Source organism: Microcaecilia unicolor, chromosome 9, assembly GCF_901765095.1.
Source record: "Microcaecilia unicolor chromosome 9, aMicUni1.1, whole genome shotgun sequence".
NCBI classification, from domain to species: domain Eukaryota; kingdom Metazoa; phylum Chordata; class Amphibia; order Gymnophiona; family Siphonopidae; genus Microcaecilia; species Microcaecilia unicolor.
The window spans coordinates 147629514-147651750 of NC_044039.1; the positions used below are offsets into that span (position 1 = coordinate 147629514).

The 22237-nt window shown below is 45.2% G+C and overlaps 1 protein-coding gene across 2 annotated transcripts in view; it reads left to right on the forward strand.

The window, feature by feature from the left end:
- DNAJC17 (DnaJ heat shock protein family (Hsp40) member C17) overlaps positions 1-22237 on the forward strand; it is a 106580-nt gene that overhangs the window by 40218 nt on the left and 44125 nt on the right. For both annotated transcript variants that reach the window (XM_030214014.1, XM_030214015.1), the window contains exons 4-6: positions 7459-7546; positions 10541-10614; positions 10827-10923. In XM_030214014.1, coding sequence (XP_030069874.1) covers positions 7459-7546; positions 10541-10614; positions 10827-10923 — 259 coding nt within the window. The remainder of the gene's footprint in view (positions 1-7458; positions 7547-10540; positions 10615-10826; positions 10924-22237) is intronic.

A 22237-nucleotide genomic window follows, 5' to 3' on the forward strand; every position in this document is an offset into this window, starting at 1 on the left:
AGCCCGGGGGGGGGGGGGGGGGACCTCGAATTGAGGCTATTCAGGGAGCGGCTAGCCCCGGACGGGATCTGGGTGCCCAGGGCGAGTTTTTCTCCCCTGATTTTGTGTTGTTATTGCATAAAGCATACATGCTGAAAAGAGCTCTCCCTCAAGGGTCGTCTGAGGCCCCTTCTATTGTACCCCCCTGGTGGATTCTGGCCTGGGACTGCCCGCTGAGGCTATTTTCCCTGATAATTGGCATAAAGAAAAGCGTAGAAGGGCTAATTCCCTTTCAGATTGTGGTGCACCTCCTTCTCCCCCCCCCCCCCCCCCCCCCCCCCCCCCCGTGGTCGGGCTGTGAGGATTTGGAGAGTGCTGGCAGGCCTTCGTGGTCTGAGGAGCCAGAGTCAGGTGCAGAATTATCACAGGATCTGGATGATCCCTCCGCGGTGAGGATTTTCCACCGTGATGAGCTTCCAGCGCTTATTTCAGATGCCCTACAGGTCCTTTCTATTGAATAGCCTACAGTGGCACGGCCTCCTCTGTGAATCCTAGGATGGCTAGTACCAAAAAGCCTGCTCGAGCCTTTCCATTGCATGACTCCATCCAAGAGCTTATTTCCGCTCAGTGGGCTGATCCCGAGGGACCTTTGAAAGTTTCCAGGGCTATGGGGCAATTATACCCTCTGAGTGAGGAGCATTTGGCTCGCTTTGCAGTGCCTAAAGTAGATGCCCTAGTCACTGTGGTGACAAAGAGAACTACCCTCCCTGTGGAAGGAGGAGTTGCCCTGAAGGATATACAAGACCATAGGCTGGAAGCAGCACTTAAACGGTCCTTTGAAATTGCAGGTCTTACTGTTCGGGCGTCTGCATGCAGTTGTTATGCTGCTAGAGCCTGCCTGGCGTGGTTGCAACAGGCAGTGGAACAGCCCGGAGATGGAGCGGAGCCCTTCTCGGATGTGGCTCCGCGGCTGGAGTCGGCCTTGTCCTTTTTGGCTGATGCCCTTTATGATATTTTCAGAGCTTCGGCTAAACAAATGGCAGTAGCAGTGCGGCTCGCCGTCTTATTTGGCTACGACATTGGGCAGCGGACATGGCCTCTAAGCAAAGGTTGGTGAAGTTGCCCTTTCAAGACCTTCTCCTATTTGGTGAGGAGTTGGAAAAAAAAATTGTTAAAGGCCTGAGAGATCCTAAACCCCAGCGCTTGCCCGAAGATAGGCCGAGGCCTTCCTCCAAGGGCCAGGCGGTCCACTCCTCTTATAGACCTCGCTTCCGTGAAGCTAGAAGGTACCGCCCGGGGCGTTCTGCTGGGTTCACTTCTCGTGCCCGTTTTTCAGCAGAAGAACTCCTTTTGCTCGGACAAGCGTTTCGCAGCCACCGGCTCTAGGCCTTGAGTTCAGGGGCGCCCCTCTCAATGATGGTGCACTGGCCCCCTCCTCGCTTCCTGTCATCGGAGGACGTCTTTCCCTCTTTGCCGAGGAGTGGGCCAATATTTCCTCAGATCAGTGGGTTCTGGACCTGATCAGAGATAGCTACAGAATAGAATTCAACGCCCCAGTAAGAGACGTGTTTGTGGAGTTCCGATACGGTTCTGCCGCCAAACGGGCGGCGGTAGAGGAGACTTTGCAAGGTCTGATTCAGTTAGGGGCCATGTCCCCGGTACCTCCCGCCGAACACAGCTATGGCCGATACTCCATCTACTTTGTGGTGCCACGAAAAGGTGGGTCTTTTCGCCCTATTCTGGGGCCTTGTAGCGCTATAGAAATGCTAAATAGTAGTAGTAGTTGTAGTACTTAAAAGAATTAAACAAGTCCCTGAGATTGCGGCATTTCCACATGGAAACCCTGCGCTCCGTCATTGCTGCGGTACAGCCAGGAGAGTTTCTCAGGTCTCTAGACCTGAAAGAAGTTTACTTGCACATACCAATTTGGCCCCCGCACCAGAAGTTTCTGAGGTTTGCGGTGTTGGGAAAACATTTCCAGTTCTGAACCTTGCCTTTTGGCCTCGCCACAGCTCCCCGAACCTTTTTGAAGGTAATGGTGGTAGTAGCTGCTTAGCTCAGGCGAGAAGGTATCGGGGTTCACCCGTACCTAGACGACTGGCTCATCAGAGCAGACTCTGTAACAGAGAGCTACAGCCAGAGTGGTCTCAGTACTTCAATCTCTAGGCTGGGTCGTCAATATGGCCAAAAGTCACCTGACCCCCCTTGCAATCTCTAGAATATTTGGGGGCCAGGTTCGACACAGACTCGGGCTATGTATACTTACCCGAGCTAAGGCGGTGCAAGCTTCAGAATCAGGTCCGTCTGCTCCTGAGGATGCCCCCGCCCGCAAGCTTGGGACATTGTCCAGCTGCTGGGATCGATGAGAGCCACATTGGAAGTGGTGCCCTGGGCGAGAGCGCACCTGAGACCTCTGCAGTATTCCCTACTTCAAAGATGGTCTCCAGTTTCTCAGGATTATCAATGCAGACTTTCTTGGCTCCCTGCGGCCTGACTCAGCATGGAGTGGTGGCTCTCAGACAGCATGCTGCGGCGAGGAATGCCGCTGGCACTCCCCGATTGGTGTCTAGTAGTGACAGATGCCAGCCTGAAGGGCTGGGGCGCACATTGCAAGGGGAAGCATGCCCAGGGTCTATGGACACCCGAGGAGTCGGAGTGGTCCATCAACCGCCTGGAGTTGAAAGCGGTGTTTCAGGCGCTTCTGGCCTTTCAAGTGACCCTGGAAGGATTGGCTGTGTCAGAGTGATGTCGGACAACACGACAGCAGTGGCCTACATAAATCGACAAGGTGGCACTCAGTGCAGAGCACTGGCCGCGCAGGCCGAACAGATTTGCCACTGGGCTGAGCTGCATCTTCAGTTTCTGTCGGCAGCTCACATTGCAGGTCAGAGCAACGTGCAAGCCGATTATCTAAGCAGGCATCAGATCGATCCAGCAGAATGGGAACTAGCAGACGAAGTATTCCTGCAGATATGTGCCAAATGGGGCAAGCCCGTGATGGATCTTATGGCGACAAGTTCAAATGCCAAAGTCCCGTGCTTCTTCAGCAGACGGAGAGATCCTCGCTCGGCAGGGTTGGATGCCTTGACTCAGCCCTGGCCTCCGGGCCTACTATATGTGTTCTCTCCGTGGCCCTTGATAGGGCGCGTGCTCCTGCGGATTCGGCTGCACCCAGGAGAAGTGGTGCTCATCGCCCCGGATTGGCCCAGGAGGCCTTGGTATGCGGACCTCCGACAGATGCTAGTGGAGGCTCCCCTTCCTTTACCTCTGGTACCGAACCTGTTGTCACAGGGCCCGGTAGCCATGGAGGACGCCTGCCGCTTTGGTCTTATGGCATGGCGATTGAGAGGGCGCAATTGAGGGACAAAGGCTATTCAAACAGTCATTTCCACTCTCCTGCAGGCCCGCAAGCGTTCCACTTCTGTGGCTTATGCCAGGATTTGGCGCCAGTTTGAGTCTTGGTGTGCTTCAAAAGCGATCACACCCATGCGGGCTCCTGTCTCGCCGATTCTGGACTTTTTGCAGGATGGTGTACAAATAGGCTTGGCCTATAATTCCCTGCGGGTGCAAGTGTCAGCGTTGGCCTCCCTTCGTGGTAAGGTTGAAGGCGTGTCTTTAGCTGCTCATCCAGATGTGGCACGGTTTCTTAGTGGGGTGCTTCGGCTCTGGCCTTCCGTGTGAGCACCCTGTCCAGCTTGGAACCTGGGGCTAGTTTTGAAGGCCCTGCAGGCTTCTCCTTTTGAGCTGCTTCGGCGAGCATCGGAGAAAGATTTGACACTAAAGGCCGTTTTTCTTGTGGCCATTACTTCGGCGAGATGGGTGTCAGAGCTCCAGGCGCTGTCCTGTAGAGACCCATTTCTACAATTCTCAGAGTCCGGGGTCACGGTTCGGACCGTGCCTTCCTTCATGCCTAAGGTGGTTTCAACGTTTCACCTAAACCAGCCTATTTTCTTGCCCTCCTTTGATAAGGAGGAGTTTCCAGAATCTTTTGAGCAGTTGGATGTGCGCAGGACTCTGCTGCAGTATATGTGAGTTGCTATCTCTTTCAGGATCTATGATCATCTGTTTGTTTTGCTATCAGGTCCTCGCAGAGGGTCTCCAGCGTCTAAAGCCACTTTTGCCTGCTGGCTCAAAGAAACTATCTTTTCAGCTTATCTGCTTGCCGGCCGGTCTCGCCTGTAGCCTTTAAGGCGCATTCTACCAGAGCGATTTCTTCCTCTTGGGCTGAAACTGGTGCACACTCTCGTCAAGAGATATGCAGTGCAGCAACATGGGCTTCTAAGCTCTCTTTTGCCCGACATTACAGGCTGGATGTGGCTGCTAGGAGGGATGCGAGTTTTGGAGCACAAGTGCTAGCGCGTGGTGTGACCTGTTCCCACCCTATATAGGGATTGCTTTGTTACATCCCATACGTAATGGCTTCATCTGCTTGATGACAAGGAAGGGAAAATTAGGTTCTTACCTTGGTAATTTTCTTTCCTTTAGTCATAGCAGATGAACCATGAGCCCTCCCTGTATGATTGTATGCTGTGAATCTGTTTCAGGTTCTGTTCTTGTTTCCTGAAGTTCCTTCCTTGGGAGAAAGTTGGAAAACCGTCTTCAGGATTCATGTTCACTTATAGGAGGATGAGTCCATTCCCTCCAGTTTGTTTTGGAGGATGAGTTTATTCCCTCCAGGAGGTTGCGTGTATCCCCTCCAGTTATACAATAAGGAGGATGTGTTCATTCCCTCCAGGAGGATGTGTTCATTCCCTCCTTTTGAGTTCATGCCCTTGTTAAGGGGCCATCGTTCGCTGTGAGGAAAGTTCATGTTATTCCCATTGCGGTTTGCCATACTGCTTTGGAAGCTTCAAATATTGAAGAGGCAGTGGAGCTGGCTGGCCATGAGGCACTGTGAAAAGTTGAGTGCTCTCTATCTCCCCCTGCTGGTTGATGGACACAACCCATAAGTAATGGCTTCATCTGCTATGACTAAAGGAAAGAAAATTACGAAGGTAAGAACCTAATTTTCCCATCTACAAAGGGAAAGGGAATGGTACTTGATATATCGCCTTTCTGTATTTTTCGCAACTACATTCAAAGCGGTTTACATAGTATATACAGGTACTTATTTGTACCTGGGGCAATGGAGGGTTAAGTGACTTGCCCAGACACAAGAAGCAGCAGTGGGAATCAAACCCAGTTCCCCAGGATCAAAATCCACTGCACTACGGCTACTCTTCCACTCCATAATGATTAAGGATCAGTTCCCCTCCTCTCATACTGTCCTGCTACATTTTTAACTTGGCAGACTAGAGTGTATAGGCTGCTATTTGAGGCAGTTCTTCTCAGCCCATGTGCCAGGGCACGCTGGTGTTGCTTGTGAAAGGCCTTGGTGATTACAACCAAGGCATGATTGTGCTTGGTCTCATGAGGCTCTTGCCCCATCTTTCTTGGACAGGGCCCCGGAAAACAGCCCTCTGTTTCCAAGTTTAGCTCTTCCAGGCAGCTTGTAGGGAGCAGGAGGAGAAGAGATGAGCTTGGAGCAGGTAGAGCAAAGAAGAGCTACTCTGCTCCCTTATCCATCCTTCCCCTCTCCTCCTGCCTTTGAAAAAGGTAGAAGGGAATGGGTGTGACTGAAGCAGACACTGTAAAGCAAAAATGAGAACCTTCTCTAGCTGCTTCAGACTCTTTACGTTCTATCCTAGAGTTAAAACGCAACAGGAAGGGATGGGTTAAAGCAGAACGCTCTTCTTTGCCCTGCTGTGCCTGTGTAGCCCTTCTCTCTGTTGCAAGCAGGTCAGGAAGAGGGGTGTGCTAGAGCAGAAACATCTCCAGGCCACAACTGTAACTTATGTGAGTGGGAAGGAAGAAGATGTAAATGTTGAGAGGGGAGTGAGAAGTGGAGGGGCGGGAATGAGCAGAGGTGAATACTGTCTCCTTCCCATATCTCTGAAGGTAGCTTTGCAAAGTTGGGCTGTTTGGCAAATTTTTCCTCTCCAATGGCCATTTTGTCAGGTATGAAAGGACAAGGATTAGGATTACAGAAATAAGGGCATGAGAGAGAGATGGGATAGTTGATACTTAAGAATCATATTGGGGAGGCTGTTGTATATGAAAATGTGTGGCAAGGCAATAAAGCTAATGGGTGTGAGAAAGCCAGAGGGTATGAGAGCTGGAGAAGGATGGTATGTGAGAAAGAAAGCCAAAGATAATATTGGGTGGAGCAGAGTTGGTAATGGAAAATGTCTTCAAGATAGAACCAGAAGTGGTAAAGGTGGGGTGGATGACAGAGAGACAGAGGTGATGAAGAAGGATAGAAGACTAAAAGAGGGACAGAAGTGATTATTGGGAGGGGAGAAAGGGGACTTATGGGGGGGGGGGGTGTGAATTGAGTGTGTGAGAGCCTGGAGGGGAGATGGAAAAGGTGTGTGACAGTGAGACTACCGGGGGAAGGGGAAACTATGCTAGAGGTTAAATGGGAACTCAAAAGAATCCGAGAGTGGGTGACTGGTGAGCATAAGAGGGGATACTTGGGAGTGAGAAAGTCAAACCAGAGGGGATTGGAAGAACATGATAGGTGATGAGTGAAATGAAATGGTTAAGATGGGTTGAGAAAAGAGGGTGAAAGAAAGAGGGGATAGCTTTGGGAAGAGTATGAGGATGATGAGGTGTGGTGAGAGGGTCACAGTAAGGTTGTTGGGGAAGGAAGGAGCCAGGAAGTAGGAGATTGTTGAGCTTGCAACCCAGTTGGAGGGAGATGGAGAACTGAGGGAAAAAGTGTTCTGACAGGAGAGGGTCCTGCTCAGTTAAACTACTTGTGCGGGGCTATCCACTGATATACAGCAACACTTAACCAGTTAGCACCACTGAATATCAGCGCTAATGTCATAACTGGCTATTTTGTGGGTTGTTCAGAGGCAGTGTCGGCACTTATGTGGTTAAGTGATGATACTCGGTACTTGTTTGCCTAGGTTAACCAGACAAATTGGACCACTTAAAACGTAGTCCTATCTTTGTTCGGTTTCACTTGACTGCTGCCAGCTGAATATTTACCCCAACTTTGTTTAGCAGAACATACAAAAAGATGTGAATAGAAATCTAAGCTGTAAATTCAAGATCAGGCTATCCATTAAGCAAGACTAAGCAGTTGGCTAAAGCTACAGCTTCTTGTGGGCAGCAAAAAGCAGCTGCAGTCAAAACAGCAGTAAGTCCTGTCAGCCACACAAACTTAAAGAACCATCAGCGTGTACTTATGCCTGCAAAACAAAGTTTAATATTTAAAATCTGATGCCCAATAATCTGTTTTTATAGAACTGTTGTAGGATGATCATAATTGTAAAGTTTACTTATTAAAATCTTGGAGGAAGAACAATCCGCTGTAAAGAAATGAGGGAAGGGAATGATCTGTTCGAGTTAGTATTGGTGCCCTTTATGTTGAGGAGTTGAGGTCTTAGGTGACTATTTGGTAATGTTCTTGGTTTTGATGCTTCTGCACAGGCTGCATATGATAAAGTGAGAAAAGCCAAGAAGGCTGCAGAAAAGAGGAATCAAAAGCTTGATGACAGAAGGAAGAAACTTAAGCTTGGTAAGAAAAAAAAAAGTCTCTCTCCTTGGTAGATAAAGGCGCTTACGCATGAAAAAGTTTCTCCCATTTTGTGTGTATGGGAAAATTTGTGGGGCTTAATATTTAAAATTATTTAACCAGATAGGAGAGGCTCTTGGCCATTTAAATCGCCTGACCTAGACTAACTGAACATATTCAGCGTCACTTAACTAGACAGTGCCACTGAAAATGTTCAGAGCCCAAACCGAAACCAGCTATTTTGGAGCATTCTGGGGACAAAGTCAGCACTTGGCCAGTTTAGTCAGCATGTAACCGGCTAAGGTAACTGCATAAATAGGACCAAATAAAAGTCAGTCCTTTCTTCATGTGGTTCACATAGTCAGTTTTTGCTGCCCCATATACCCAGAAATTCAGTGCTGGAGCCCGGACGTGACCTCTCATTGAATTTCTGGGGATAATGCCAGCGGCAAGTCAGCAAAACATTGACAGCTGCCAGCTGAATATTGGGCCCTTAGTATATAGACATATCCATTCCTCAAATAATAACAACTGGATGTGTGGAAAGCCCCAAAGCTTGTGTTCCACAGGGCCCAAGAAGACCTCGGATGCTTTGCAAGATTAACTAATTCATGCACTAGTTCCCTTTGTGGAGTAGGATTTTTAAGATGCCACTGAAAGAAATTGGGAATGGGAGGTCTTTTACTAAAGATGGGTGAAGTTTTGCAGCTACCACATGGTAATTGCCAAGCTTTTGCCCGTGTAGGTAATTCAGAGAAAATACATTTAGTGTGCGTTACTGCATTTCAGATAATGTGGATGCACTTAGGGCTATTTATTGAAGGTGGTGGTAAATGATCTGTGTTACATTAACTCAAAATGCACAAGATATCGTAAGTTACCTTACATTACCTGCAAGGTGCAGTCCATTTCCATTCTCCGCCCTGTTCCACGCTATGTAGTTAATGTTGGAAATGGCGTGCTAAGTGTCAGGCTGCCACATTAATGATTGGCCTTGCATTAACACTTTAATAAAAAGCCCCCATCGTCTTTACAAATTAAACATAAAATGCAAAATCATTTTTTTAAGGTGCAGTGCTCTTTCTTCCCAGGGTGAATACGTTGCACACTGGAATATCTGCCATTTGCTTTGAATATATTTAACAGCTTTCATAAGTGTACTGTAGGAGATTATTTTAGAAGGATTAAGCACCGTTCACGCTTATACAAAGCAGATTTACACACACAAATCATCGTCTAACTAGGATTTTCAGAAAAACTACTTACACATACATGCTCATGGCAGATTTGAAGGAGGTGTATTCTGAGCATGGTTTGGATGAACCTTAAAATTATACTCGTTTTCCTATTTTGCAAGAAATAGGCACGTATACCTCAAAACAGTTATGCTGTCAGCATTTACACCTACTCAGGGGTATGCATAACTGCTCATTTGGAGCTAGGCTTTGGAGTAATAATTGAGGGAGGAATTGTGCTTTTCTCTCTGGTGCTCATAGCTTGAGTTTTGGAATTCTGTTCCTTAATTGCTTCCCCTTGGATATGTCACACATAGGTAACAAAATCTGCCCTTTAAAGGTGTAAGTGCTGACATTTTCACGTACACAGCGCTGAGTGATGCCAATGGGGTTTTTTCTTTGTGTGTTTTTGTAAAATGGCTGTTCCGCAGTATGTACTGACAACTACTTGTGTTTTCTATATGCCCTTATATGTATTGTACAAAAGGCTCCATGTTCAGCAAGCCTATTATAAAATACACTGCAAACTGTGAATATCCTGGCTCAGGCATCCCTTTTTCAACCCAGGTGACCTGTACAATATTTGGCTTCACGTGTTTGTTATTCTTGATTATTTGGATTAATCATTTTGGCTTAGTAATGCCAGCCTTTTAATGAAGAGAACAATCCAGATAGGGTGGGAAGGTTCCAACAAACAGATAAAAAAAAAAGCTATCACATTTGTTTAAAAAACCCTCTTGTACAGTGATCTTAAGTGATGAGATGTAGGGGTATGAGGAAGTCATGGCATGGGTAAACTTTATGTTGGACTCATGTGGGGCAGTATTACACCAGGGAGTCTTTGAAAAGCATCAACATGATTTTAGGCTGTTAAATAGAGTGTAGCAATGAATTTTTCAGATTTTGAAAATCTTGTCTACCACATTATTGTCGAGTAGATGAGCATAATTTTATCCAAAGACATAACAATCTTTTTGGAAACTTAAGTTTTCAGAATAGCATGGAAAAGTTCTTATCCTTCAAGACTGTTTTCTTAGCAACTGGGAATGTAGTGCAGGACCTTTCTATTGGGATAACAAAAGAGTGCCCTTCTGTCAGAAGAGAGGAGATTATATGGTCTTAAAAGCTCATATGTAGGGAGGGAGGGGAGGGTAATAAACATTGGTATAAAAATATGAAGTACATACTGTGGTTATGGTGGGACCAATGACAATATAGGTACCCTCTGATTATTATTCATACTGGTGTTTGGCTCACTTGGAATACGATGTAACGAGCCGCGTTAATTATGTTCTGTGTTATGTTCTTAACGCTCAATAAAGACTTCTATAAATTAAAAAAAAAAAAAAAGCTCATATGTAGCAGCATTGTTGGACTAGTCTTATGTTGATCCTAAGAAGGTATCAAAGCCTATAAGGAGTCTGTGTGATGGGTTTACAAGCCTTGAAGATAAGGATCTTCTGTGGTTGCAACCCTATTCATGTGGCTACAGAAAGCAAGCAGTACCACCGCATCCCACAATGGCATGGGCCAATGATGTCCATCTTGACCCAAGATGCAGGTTTCGTGACCCCATTTGGGGTCCCGACTCACAGTTTGGAAAGCTCTGCCTTAGTATGTAGAAAACATATCATTTACTTGGGCTTGAGAAAGGTGAGGAGACTGTTGCTTAATATCTTGTTGTAAGAATGCACTGAGCCTGTGTCTTGATTCTGCATCACACAGAAGAATTTGTCAATACCTGTCCTGTATTTCTTTGTAGATCTTGAGGCACGGGAACGAGAAGCTCAAACTGAAGAGGAAGAAATTCGAATCGCCAGAATTTTAGAACAAGAGGTGATAATATATGCTCTTGGTCATGTTAGTGACTTGCCAAAATAAGATAGGAAACTTGCATGATTTCGGCATCATCAGAAACTGATAAAATGGTAAACAAATGAGGGTTTGACATGAGCATTGTTTATTACACACAAATTATCCAAACGTATTCATAACTACATAAAATCTACACTGTCCTGTTCATCAGATTTTTCTCTTCCAAATTTTAGATTGCCCACTTGAGAGAGGAGGGGTCTCGCCAGCTGGAGGAGCAGCAAAAGCTAATCAAGGAACAGCTCCGATTAGAAAGAGAAGAACGAGTACGAGGTAAGGATGGAGCATGTGGCACTGGGCATCTACGTGCTGAAGTGGACTGTATACCTAAATTCAAAGAAACTAAAAATCTGATCAGAACTAGTTGACTATATTGGAGAGAACAAGGACTGACTCTTGAGACAGTATTAAACTATCTCCCTCCAATTACTCCCAAAAAATAATGTCTAGCCCTGGCCTAAAGGTACCACTTCTCTACTGCATTCAGGCCCAAACAGCCCTGACAGAAAAGGGAGTTGTGGTTATTGCTTAAGAGTGACACCAAGTGACTACATTCTGTGAAGGAACCCTGGTACAAGGATGTTCCCTGCAATGATCAAATGAGAGGAATAATCAGATAGGGGTTTACAGTTCTAGCATCCTAGTCTTGGTTCTGAAGTGCAAAGGAATAGGAGAAAACTACAGAGCCAAAAAAGTATGTTCTTGGAAATTTATTTTATTTTATTTATTTTGATGGCATTTATACCCCACATTATCCCAACAACCTGAGTTCAATGCGGCTAACAATACAGTTAATCAAGGCTAAAGTACACAAAACAAAGTGAATACAAATACAGCATACAATATTATGGAGAATTTAAAAAAAAACCCAAACACTACAATGCCTGGATCAGACATGGAGACAGAAAGGGAGCAATCAGATTAGCCTAAACAGGATGATCAGGGACCCCTTCCTGAAATCTGCTAAAGAGTAAGGTCTTTAGCATTTTTCAAAATGTCATGTAATCACGGACAGATTTAGGTAAGAAGTTCCAACATTTAGTGCCCTGATAAGCAAATCCTTCTTCAAGAACTAAATTATATGCAATTTTCTTACTGCTCGGATAATGTAACTGTAAATATTTCCTAGTCCCTGGAACAGCATTACGTGGTGGAAGGTCAACAAGAGGTCGCATATAGTTAGGGGACATACCAAACAATATCTGCTAGATAACGCAAAGTTTCAAAGTGCTACTGCTTTGCCCCCTAACAGTAGTCTCGCTAGGGTTTTTGGATCCCTGTGCAATCCCAGGCAGGAGCAGAGGGGGGAGACTGCTACCACCCACCACCACTACTGAACAGTAGCGAAAACACCTGGTAAGTTCTGGGACAGCTGGAGGGTGGGGTTAGAGGTGAGCTTTGGAGGAGGGCTTTGCGCTCAGTGGTGGAGTTTTGGATGGGGCAGGGTTTCAACCTGGAACGTAGGATCTTATACCAGGAGGGATTGGCTACTGAGAGGTGTTGGCAGGAGGATCGGAGACAATTGGGGGGGGGGGGGGGGGAGAAGGCGGTGATGAGGAACTTCTTATGACAGCAGCCATGCTAACTGCTAATAGCATAGCTTCGCCTACTGCCTCCTCTTGAGGTGATGGTAAGTGCAACTTTGCTCTCGGCAAGCATCACGCTGCACTATAAGCAGTTGTGACAACTAGCGTGCAGTAATGATCCACACACTAACTGTCACAACAGGCCACTGCAGTCATGCCCATGCACTTCCCATTTCCACATTAAGCTGCTAGTGCCAGGTTTGGTGGGGGGTTCACATTTTGGCTAACATTAAACGTTAGGGCAGGTCCATGCTATTGTTTAACACACCACGCTAACTGGTTAGCACAGCTTAGTAACAGGACCCCTTAGGGTACATTTGAACATCTCATTCTTTTTAAAACCAAGAACTATAAACATCATCATAGTGGAGGAGTGGCCTAGTGGTTAGGGTGGTGGACTTTGGTCCTGGGGACCTGAGGAACTGAGTTCGATTCCCACTTCAGGCACAGGCAGCTCCTTGTGACTCTGGGCAAGTCACTTAACCCTCCATTGCCCCATGTAAGCCGCATTGAGCCTGCCATGAGTGGGAAAGCGCGGGGTACAGATGTAACAAAAAAAAATAATTCATAATGCATTTTTTATATTGCTTACACAGAAACCAAAAGCAAATGTTTATACAGAGAAATAAAAAAAATGAAAACCTTTCCCTTTCCTCTTGCATGACACCACAATACTTGTAGAAAAGCCATTAAAATACAAACCCATGCGGATCCGCATGGGTTTGTATTTTAATGTTGATGTCCATTGTCCGTCAGCTTGCAAAATGCTTTAACGTTATTTCTCATTTATGAGCATATTTTCCCTAAACTGTGCCGTTGTTAAGAAATTACCTCGCTACCTTTCTTCCGGTATGTCTGCTGCAATCTTGTGTAAAGACATTTACCCAAACATAGGCTTTGGTGTCGAGAGCACCGAGGCATCAGGACCATAAATGCCATTGAATCACCTCCAACGTGAGGGATGCAATAGCCTCCATTGAGCCAAGACCAGTTCACCGATAGTGCCCCAGTGACTTTGAAGGACATGTTCAGCTGAGTCCCAGCCTTCCTTGAAGAGAAGCTCAAGGCCATGCTCCAAAAGCAGGTGGTGTCTGTTTGCCTAGTGGGAGGCATCAAGGGCATTGGTGCCGGCTCCTCAGGATCTCCAGCCTATCTTTTGAGGCCTATGGAATGTCTGTGGGACAGTGACATTGACACTGAGGCCTTGAAGGACCTTGGAGCCAATCTGCACTGAGCTAGTGTCAATCTTCAGCCCCTCAGTGGGGACGGGGAGAAACCACCTTGGGGATCCGGTGATTCCTGGTTCCTCGATATCCTCAGCCCAGGCCTGATCACAGTGTCAGTCATTTGAAGAAGACAGAAGCTCCAATGTCTCCAGTGCAGTACTTTTTGGTTATAGTTCCAGGCCTTGCCTATTACAAGCTTCTCCTTTTACTTTCCCTATTTTTTTTTTTGTTTCAGACAGCCTGTTAGATAGGGAATACCCATCAGTCAGAATATCTACATCCTGCTTGTTCTTTGAGAAAACAAAGTTACTCACCTGTAGCTGATGTTCTCTGAAGACATCAGGATACAGATTCTGACTGCCTGCCATCCTTCCCCTTGGAGTTGCATTCTATCAGCTATAGTATTAGACTGAGCTAGTCCAATATGACAATGGTGGGCAGGAAGGCATGCATAAACACAGTGAACCACTCCCAGAGGCTTATAGAATGGTTGCTGGGGAGCAATTCCCATACTGGTCTCCATTGGATGGCATCACCCATCAGTCAGAATATCTGCATCCTGTCAGTCAGAATATATATCCTGTTGTCCTTGGAGAGCACTAGTTTCAGGTGAGTAATTTCTCTTTCTCCAAGGACAAGCAAGCTGCGTTATTCCCACATGTGGGTGACGTTATCTGACAGAACTCCGGTGCAGACACAGCGTCCCACCACGCTTTCACTGGTGCCTTCCCTCCTGACACTTGAACGTGGGTCCCTTGGTCTCTTTTTTTTTTTTTTTTTCTGCAGAGCTGAAAGAACACATTCGCATAGTCTTCTCCTCATGTTGCGGTTTTCAAAGTATTTACTTGTAGCTGGTGTTCTCAGAGGACATCAGGCCGCATATTCTCACACACCCTACCACCTCCCCTAGGAGTTGTATTCGGTTTTACTCTTTGTGCTTTTCACCTGACTGAGAGACTTGCTCTTGAGCGGCGGGCAGGAAGGCACTAGTGCATGCGCAGTGGGACGCTGCTAGAACTTTCTTCAGTTCTAACGATTCAAAGGCCTCACTGGGGTTCCGTCAGAGTCACCCATTTGTGAGAATAAGCGGCCTGCTGTCCTCAGGGAAAATCAGCTACAGGTAAGTATCTTTGCTTTATCCCCATTTATCAGCTTCAGAGGAGTAACTTTCTTAACATTCGGACAGGATTGCCCTGGATAATCCAGGGATAGTGATGACAACACCCTTACTAGGTTGAATGGCTACTTATTCAGCTGTAATTGAATACATTCAAAATATGGCTGTGACAGGGGAAGTACTACTAATAGGTGATTTTAATGTGTCAGATGTGGATTGGGGTATCCCTGTTGCGGAGTCTTATAGAAGCAGGGAGATCTTGGATTTTCTACAGAGGGAACTATTCCAGCAGTTGATAATGGAACCCAAGCGGAATGGGGTCTTCGTGCTTACTAATGGGGAGAGTGTTTCTGATTTTATAGTAGTTGATTATCTGGCATCCAGTGATCACCAGATGGTGTGGTTTAATATTAAGATAAGTGTGAAGAGTGTTCATTCAAAAGTGAAAGTACTAGACTTCAAATGAGGGATTACCTCAAAGAACTGCTGTCTGGATGGGAATATCTGGAACAAGTTGGAAAGCAGTGGGCCAAACTGAAAGAGCTATTGTAAGGACAACAAACTTTTTTGTAAGGAACATAAATAAAAATAGGAGAAAAGGGTTCTCAAAAGTAGTAGCTAAAAAAGTAAGGAAAAAGAGGTTAACCTTTATAAATTACGAGAGATCTCAGAAAGAGGCAGACAGACGACAACATCTGGAAAGCTAGGAGAAGCTTGTAGAGTGGTCAGGAAAGCAAAGATGCAAATAGAAGAAAAAGTAGACAATAAGATAAAATGGGGGGAAAAGACATTTTTTAGATAGGTTAGTGATAGGAGGAAATGCAAAAGTGGCATTGTAAGACTCAAAAGAGAAGGAATATGTAAAATCTCATAAAGACAAGGCGGAATTGCTTAACAAATATTTCTGTTCTGTGATCACAGCTGGGTTAGGAACTGGTTGAGTGGAAGGTGACAAAAGGTAGTAGTAAATGGAGCCGATTCTAAGGAAAAGGATTTTACCAATGTTGTGCTGCAAGGTTCGGTTCTTGGGCCGGTTCATTTTACCATTTTTGTAAGCAATGATGCTGAAGGGCTGTCTGGTAAATTTTGCTTCTTTGCGGATGATACCAAAATCTGCAATAATGCTGAAGGGCTGTTTGGTTAATTTTGCTTCTTTGCGGATGATACCAAAATCTGCAATAGGGTAGACACCCCTGATGGTGTGGATAACATGAGGAAGGACTTAGTGAACCTAGAGGAATGGCCTGGAATTTGGCAGCTTAGATTTAGTGCTAAAAAAATGCAGGGTCATGCAGTTGGACTGCCAAAACCCAAGAGAACAAATGCAGTTTAGGAAGTAGAGAACTTTTGTGCACGAAAGAGGAGCAGGACTTGGGTGTGATCATATGGGATGATCTTAGGTGACCAAACAGGTGGAAAAGGCGACGGCGAAAGCTAGAAGGATGCTTGGGTGCATAGGGAGAGGAATGGTAAGTAGGAAAAAGGGGGTGATGATGCACCTGTATAAGACACTGGTGAGACCTCATTTAGAATATTATGTACAGTTCTAGAGACTGCACCTTCAAAAAGATATAAACAGGCTGGAATAGGTCCAGAGGGCAACTACTAAAATGGTCGGTGGTCTTCATCATAAAAAGTATGGGGACAGACTTAAGGATCTTAATATGTATTCTTTGGAGGAAAGGCAAGAGAGCAGAGATATGATCATAATTTAAATACGTACGTGGCATAAACGCACAGGAAGCGAGTCTCTTTCAATTGAAAGGAAGCTCTGGAACGCAGAGGCATAGGATGAAGGTGAAAGGAAATAGACTCAGAAGTAACGTGAGGAAATATTTATTTATGGAAAGGGTGGTGAATTTGTAGAATGGCCTCTGGGTGGAAGTGGTAAGAGGAAAACAGTATCTGAATTCAAGAGAGTTTGGGACAAGTATATAGGATCTCCAAGGGAGTGATAGGGAGAGTGGATGGAATGGATGGGCAGACTAGATAGGCCATATGGTCTTTATCTACCTACATTTTTCTATGTTTCTGTGTAATGTTCAGTACATGATGCATGTCAAACAGTTCAACCTGTTCATGCATTTTCTAGTTGTGTTGTGTTGCCAATTCCTGTCTCATTAGTTATCACAAAGTGTGGTCCTACAGATCTTGACTAAACCAATGTCATGTAACTTACAGTAGGTTTTAGAATGCATTCTTGCTCTGGGACATGAGGTTCTGCTTTCAATAAACCACCTCTTGTACTGTCTCCCCCCAAACATGCATTCATCCCTCCACCAGCTCCAAAACTTGGGAACTTTGTCATGCGAGCATGTTGTTTGTTTTATTTTTCAGTGAAACATATTGTCCTAATATATGTATAATAATTATGTAGAGAAATAGCTGCACATGTCAGCTCAGTACAAAGTCCTAGCCACCCACCCTGGATTTGTTTAGAAAAAGCTGTGGTTCTTGCATGACAGACATTGCCCTGTGTAGTCAGCCAAAGCTCTTCAAATATGACATGGCTTCAGAATTAATCAGAGAAAAGTTCTAGTCTGAATGCAAGGTGGTTTAACTTCCATGGGGGTCAGACATTCCCTGGCTTCCTACTGCCAGCCCTGTGTGGTTTAGAGCCTGGCACTTTAGAGGATCAGGATTTGTGGAGGCTGCTGTCTTTGCACGCTATGAGCTCCCTTGGGGCTTCATTCCTGGAATTCTGTCTTTCAGTTTCAGTCTCTTGTGTTCACTCTCTCATTCATACATACACACTGCATTCCAGATGTGTGCAGAAGCTGGTATCTTATCCCACAGGAAATCAGCAGCAAGACTGTCGGCACTTAATAGGCAGCTGTAAACAACTGCCAGTGTAAAGAAACACTACATACTGAAGGCCATTTCAGCTCTTTGTCCTTAAATTGCCTTAATAAAACAACAAACTCCACTATTTACAGACCTATGAACCATCCAGAGGAGGCTGCTTCCACCTATGTACATCCATCATTGTTAGTTTATATTGATTTTATTTATTTTTTGCCAATATGTTCTTCGAACTCTACAAACATAGCTTGCAGACCTGTGATACTTTTTTTTGCATCTCCTCCTCCTCCTGAAGACTTGCAGTGGGCCATGCACAGCAACTGGGCCAGACCACACATGCAGCAAAATAGTATGGGAGCAGCATGCACATACATACTGCTTTCCTGTCCACATGTCTGCACTGCAAGAAACTGGCCCCATTACCAAAATCAGAGCTGCTGTTGGAGGCTGAACTGGAGGAATGAGACCTAAACAGTCGCATCTGCTGCTGGGAAGAGAGACCAGAGTCTTCACTGGCAGTAAAAGAAGCCCAGAGCTGCTACTGGAGTATCTGCTGAGGACAGAGGTACAGGCAACTGTGTCCTGCTGGGAGGAGGGCAGTACACAAAAGCCGGCACTGGGAAAGGTGGAAAAAAAGAAATATGAGGAAGGAAGAAGTAAGACACTGATCAAGCAGGAAGGGGAAAGGGAAGCCATACAAGGACAGTAGCCAGAAATGTATTCTGAGAGGGTAGGTAACATGCTGGGACAAGGGAAGATGTAGCATGAGTGAGGAAAGAAGAGGGGATGTGCAGGAGGAGGAGTGTGGCTAACATAGGATAAGTAAAAAAAAAAAAAAATAAAAAGAATACAATAAGAGAAATGGTAAGAGACAAAAATTAGGCAAGGAAGGGGAAGGAGGCATAACAGTTTAGGGTTAAGCAAGTGGGACCATTGAGCGGTAAGAGTGTGAGGGGAGTAGACCAATCCAAATAGGTGGGTTTTCAGCAGCCTTTTGAACAGTTGGTGGTCCATTTGCAGTTTTAGGTATTTCGGCAAAACATTCCAATTCTTGGTACAGGAGTATTGGAAAGACAAAGTGAAGATCTTCTATTTGACGTCTCTGCAATTTGGGAAGTGTCAACCGATACCATAACATTCCAGAACAATTCCAAAGTGATCTGGGCACATTTCTCAACAGGAGGGTGCTTGCTGATTTTAGCCAGTTCTTCAACAGCTAATGACAAAAAAGCAAGGCGTACCTCCTCCTATGGAACAACAGAATTTGTCTCGGCTCGTGTCCCAGGTACCCCAGTTTCCAACAAGGGCAAAACCTTCCCAGAGCTCACTTCAGCCTGCCTGTTAACCTAGGCAGGGGTCTTGGAGACATTTCTGAGTACCACATCCCGACGGACCTCAGCCACACTCTTTGGAGAAGCTGAGGTCTTGAGGACTGCAGCAACCACATCCACCAAGGTCTGACGAACTCTCTGAATATCTCCTCTGGGACAGCATAAGTTTGAGCTCAGGGTAGGAGGGGCTCCCTTTCCCCCATGATGCCAACAAGCTCACCTCCAGATGATCCAGCATTGACAGCAAAGTGCTCAGCTATCGTACTTTGACTGGGGGGGGGGGGGGGGAGGTGTACTCGCCAAAGGGCCAGGAGGTAAGCTCTTTACTTTCTCTTTTTCAGCATAGCAAACGCTGAAAATCCAACACAGAAGCAGAAAAGAAATGCCAAAATTCAGGCACAAAGCATAGCTCCTGCTCACTCCTCCCTACTTGACGGCCATCTTGCCCACTGGTTTTATGCCTATTTTATATCCCCTTCCAATTCGCTTTAGTTCAGACTCTATCATGACAATCTTTGGCAGAGGGCCTTCCATCAGTACCCCTTCAGGAACCACCTAATCAATTGGCCAAAATCTGGATCCTAAGTGTCAATATTGCACAATTACTGGGATTACTTTCTCCCAGGGGCTGTGGACACTTCCTCGGCACCATCCTTAGTCTGGCCAATCCAGGTAGTGGAAAACGTGCTCAGACAGACCCAGTGCAAGGATGGTGGGTGCCCTAGGCAAATCTTCAGCCTTATACCCCCCTCAATTAACTTCTGGCCCCTAGCCTGCATCTTCCAAGGTTTAGATAATTAAATTCAATAATCATGATCCTCCCTATTGAAGGTAAAGATAAAGGCCAAGGCAGAGAAACTCACATCCTGGAGATGAATATGGGCTGCACAGATGGTGTTGTCAAGAGCATTTTGGCTTCCTGGACCATGGGATGTTTTTCCAAGGGCTGTTGAGCAGAGATGGTGTCCATCTATCAAAGAAGGGAAGGTGTGTTTCCAGCAGCAGACTGGCTAACCTACTGAAGAGGACTTTAAACTAGAATCATTGGGACAGGGTGGTCAAAGCTCCCAGGTAAGTACAAGTCGTCAGGCAAGTGAAGCATTAAATACCTCTACACAGAAGGGAAAAACAGGCAACAACGGAAAGCGGTATATACTAATGACCGAAGTATGGGAAATAAGGTTTTAGATCTTGAGGCTGTGATGGAGGAGGCTGATTTGGATTCAGTAGCGATCATAGAGACATGGTTCACAGAGGACCATGGCTGGGATATAGTTATACCGGACTATAATCTGTTCAGGAAAGTCAGGGTAGGAAGACAGGAGGGGAAGTGCCATTATGTTAAAGATAATATTAAAGCCACACAGTTGCAGGACCTACAGGGTAAGGAAGAGGCACTGTGGATTAATATGGAAAGAGGGAATGGCAAATGTATTTATATTGGTGTGATATAAAGGCCTCCACAGACAGAAGAAGTGGACAGATTTAATTGAAGACATTCAAAATATAGCTGTGAAAGTGGAAGTACTACTAATAGGGGATTTTAATATGCCGGATGTTGATTGGGGTTACCCTGTGGGGTCTTTTAGAAGCAGGGAGATCCTGGATTCTCAGGAGGAACTATTCCAACAGTTGGTAATGGAACCCACGGAGGATGGGATCATAGTGTTTACTAATGGAGGGAGTGTTTCTGATGTTATAGTAGGTGATCATTTGGCACCCAGTGATCACCAGATGGCTTGGTTTAATATTAAGGTATGTGTGGAGAGGGTTCATTAAAAAGTGAAGGTTCTAGACTTCAAAAAAACTAACTTTTCAGATGGGGGATTACCTCAAGGAATTGCTGTCTGGGTAGAAACATCTGGAAGAAGTTGGAAAGTAGTGGACAAAACTAAAAGGGTAACAAACTTTTTTGTAAGGAAAGTAAATAAAAGTAAGAGGAAATGGAGGCTGCTTTGGAACTCAAAAGTAGTAACTGAAAAGGTAAGGAAAAAAAGGTTATCCTTTATAAAGTACAAGAGATTACAGAAAGAGGAAGATGGGTGACAATATCTGGAAAAGGTAAGAGAACTAGTAGAGTATTTAGGAAAGCAAAGATGCACATGGAAGAAAAAGTACACAAGACGGTAAAATGGGGGGACAAGACATTTTTTAGATAGGTTAATGATAGGAGGAAGTGCAAAAGTGGCATTGTGAGACTCAAAGGTGAAGAGGAATATGGAGAAACTGATACAAATAAGATAAGTTGGAATTGCTTAAATGTTTCTGGGAGGTGTTTTCTGTTCTATGTTCACAGCTGAAGGGCCAGGAATAGGACTGCAGAAGACAAACACAAATAGGAATTGAAGGGTGGTAGTCCCTGAACATTTTTTAGAGGACTGTGTTCATAGGCGCCCGGTATAAGAGGCTTGGAGAGGCTAAGCCTCCCCCCTGCTGCAGCAGAATGGATCAGCTGTGGAGTCCAGCTGCTCTGAGGGTATTAAATTGTTGATTTACCTCCATCCTCACAGCAGGAGCTGCAGTGAAAGCCCTCTAGCCTTGTTTAACCAGTTGTAGAAATTGGTTTATGGTTTGTTTACCTTTACTGCTGGGAGAGCAGGGGGAGGGGAGGGGTTGGCTGGGTAGCCAGGGAGATATTTAAGGAGGATGACTTCCTGACCTGCACTGAGAACAGATAGCAGCAGAATCGGACAACCAGACAACAAAGGTAGAAAAGATCATTTTATTTTCATTATAGTGTTTGGAATATGTCCACTTTGAGAATCAGGTGCTCAACATTAAAAGTTTATATTTATTTACTTATTTATGGCATTTTATCCCACATTAAACATGAATTAGGGTGTTTTGTGGCTCTACATGAGAATTGTGATGATATGATCCCTTGTTTCATATTGTTGACGGTCTGCATTTTCTGTATGGGTGGTATATTGGTGTATTAGGTTCTGCCCAGTGTAATATTTATGGTACAGTAAGGTTCAGAGTGTGTTTTTGGACAAAGTTGTGCATAGTGTTTTGCAGTTGAGCGATTGTGGTTAGAATATGCTTTGAGCAACCACTTTATTCTTTGACATATGATACATATCTAATATCTAAATTTAATAAAAGGTATTGTGACTTTTATTTTTATTTATTTTTTTCTGTGTGTTATCAGACAATTATGGATTTAAGCTCCACCCCTGGCCCCACCCCTAACCCCGCCCCTTTAGCCTCCCCAAACAATTGGGCCACCGACTGCCTATGACTGTGTTCATGAGGAGCTGGCTAAACTAAAGGTGGACAAAGCGATGGGGCCGGATGACATACATCTGAGAGTACCGAAGAAACTTAGGGAAGTTCTAACGGCTCCACTGGCTGATCTTTTCAATGCTTCTCTAGAGATGGGAGTGGTCCCAGAAGATTGGAGAAGAGCGGATGTGATCCTTCTCCATAAAAAACCTCATGGATTCTATTACCCTCCCCCTCTTTTCCCTCATCCTTTGTAATTACAATCCTTGCTGTTTACCTTCCTGTACTTCGTTTGTTTAC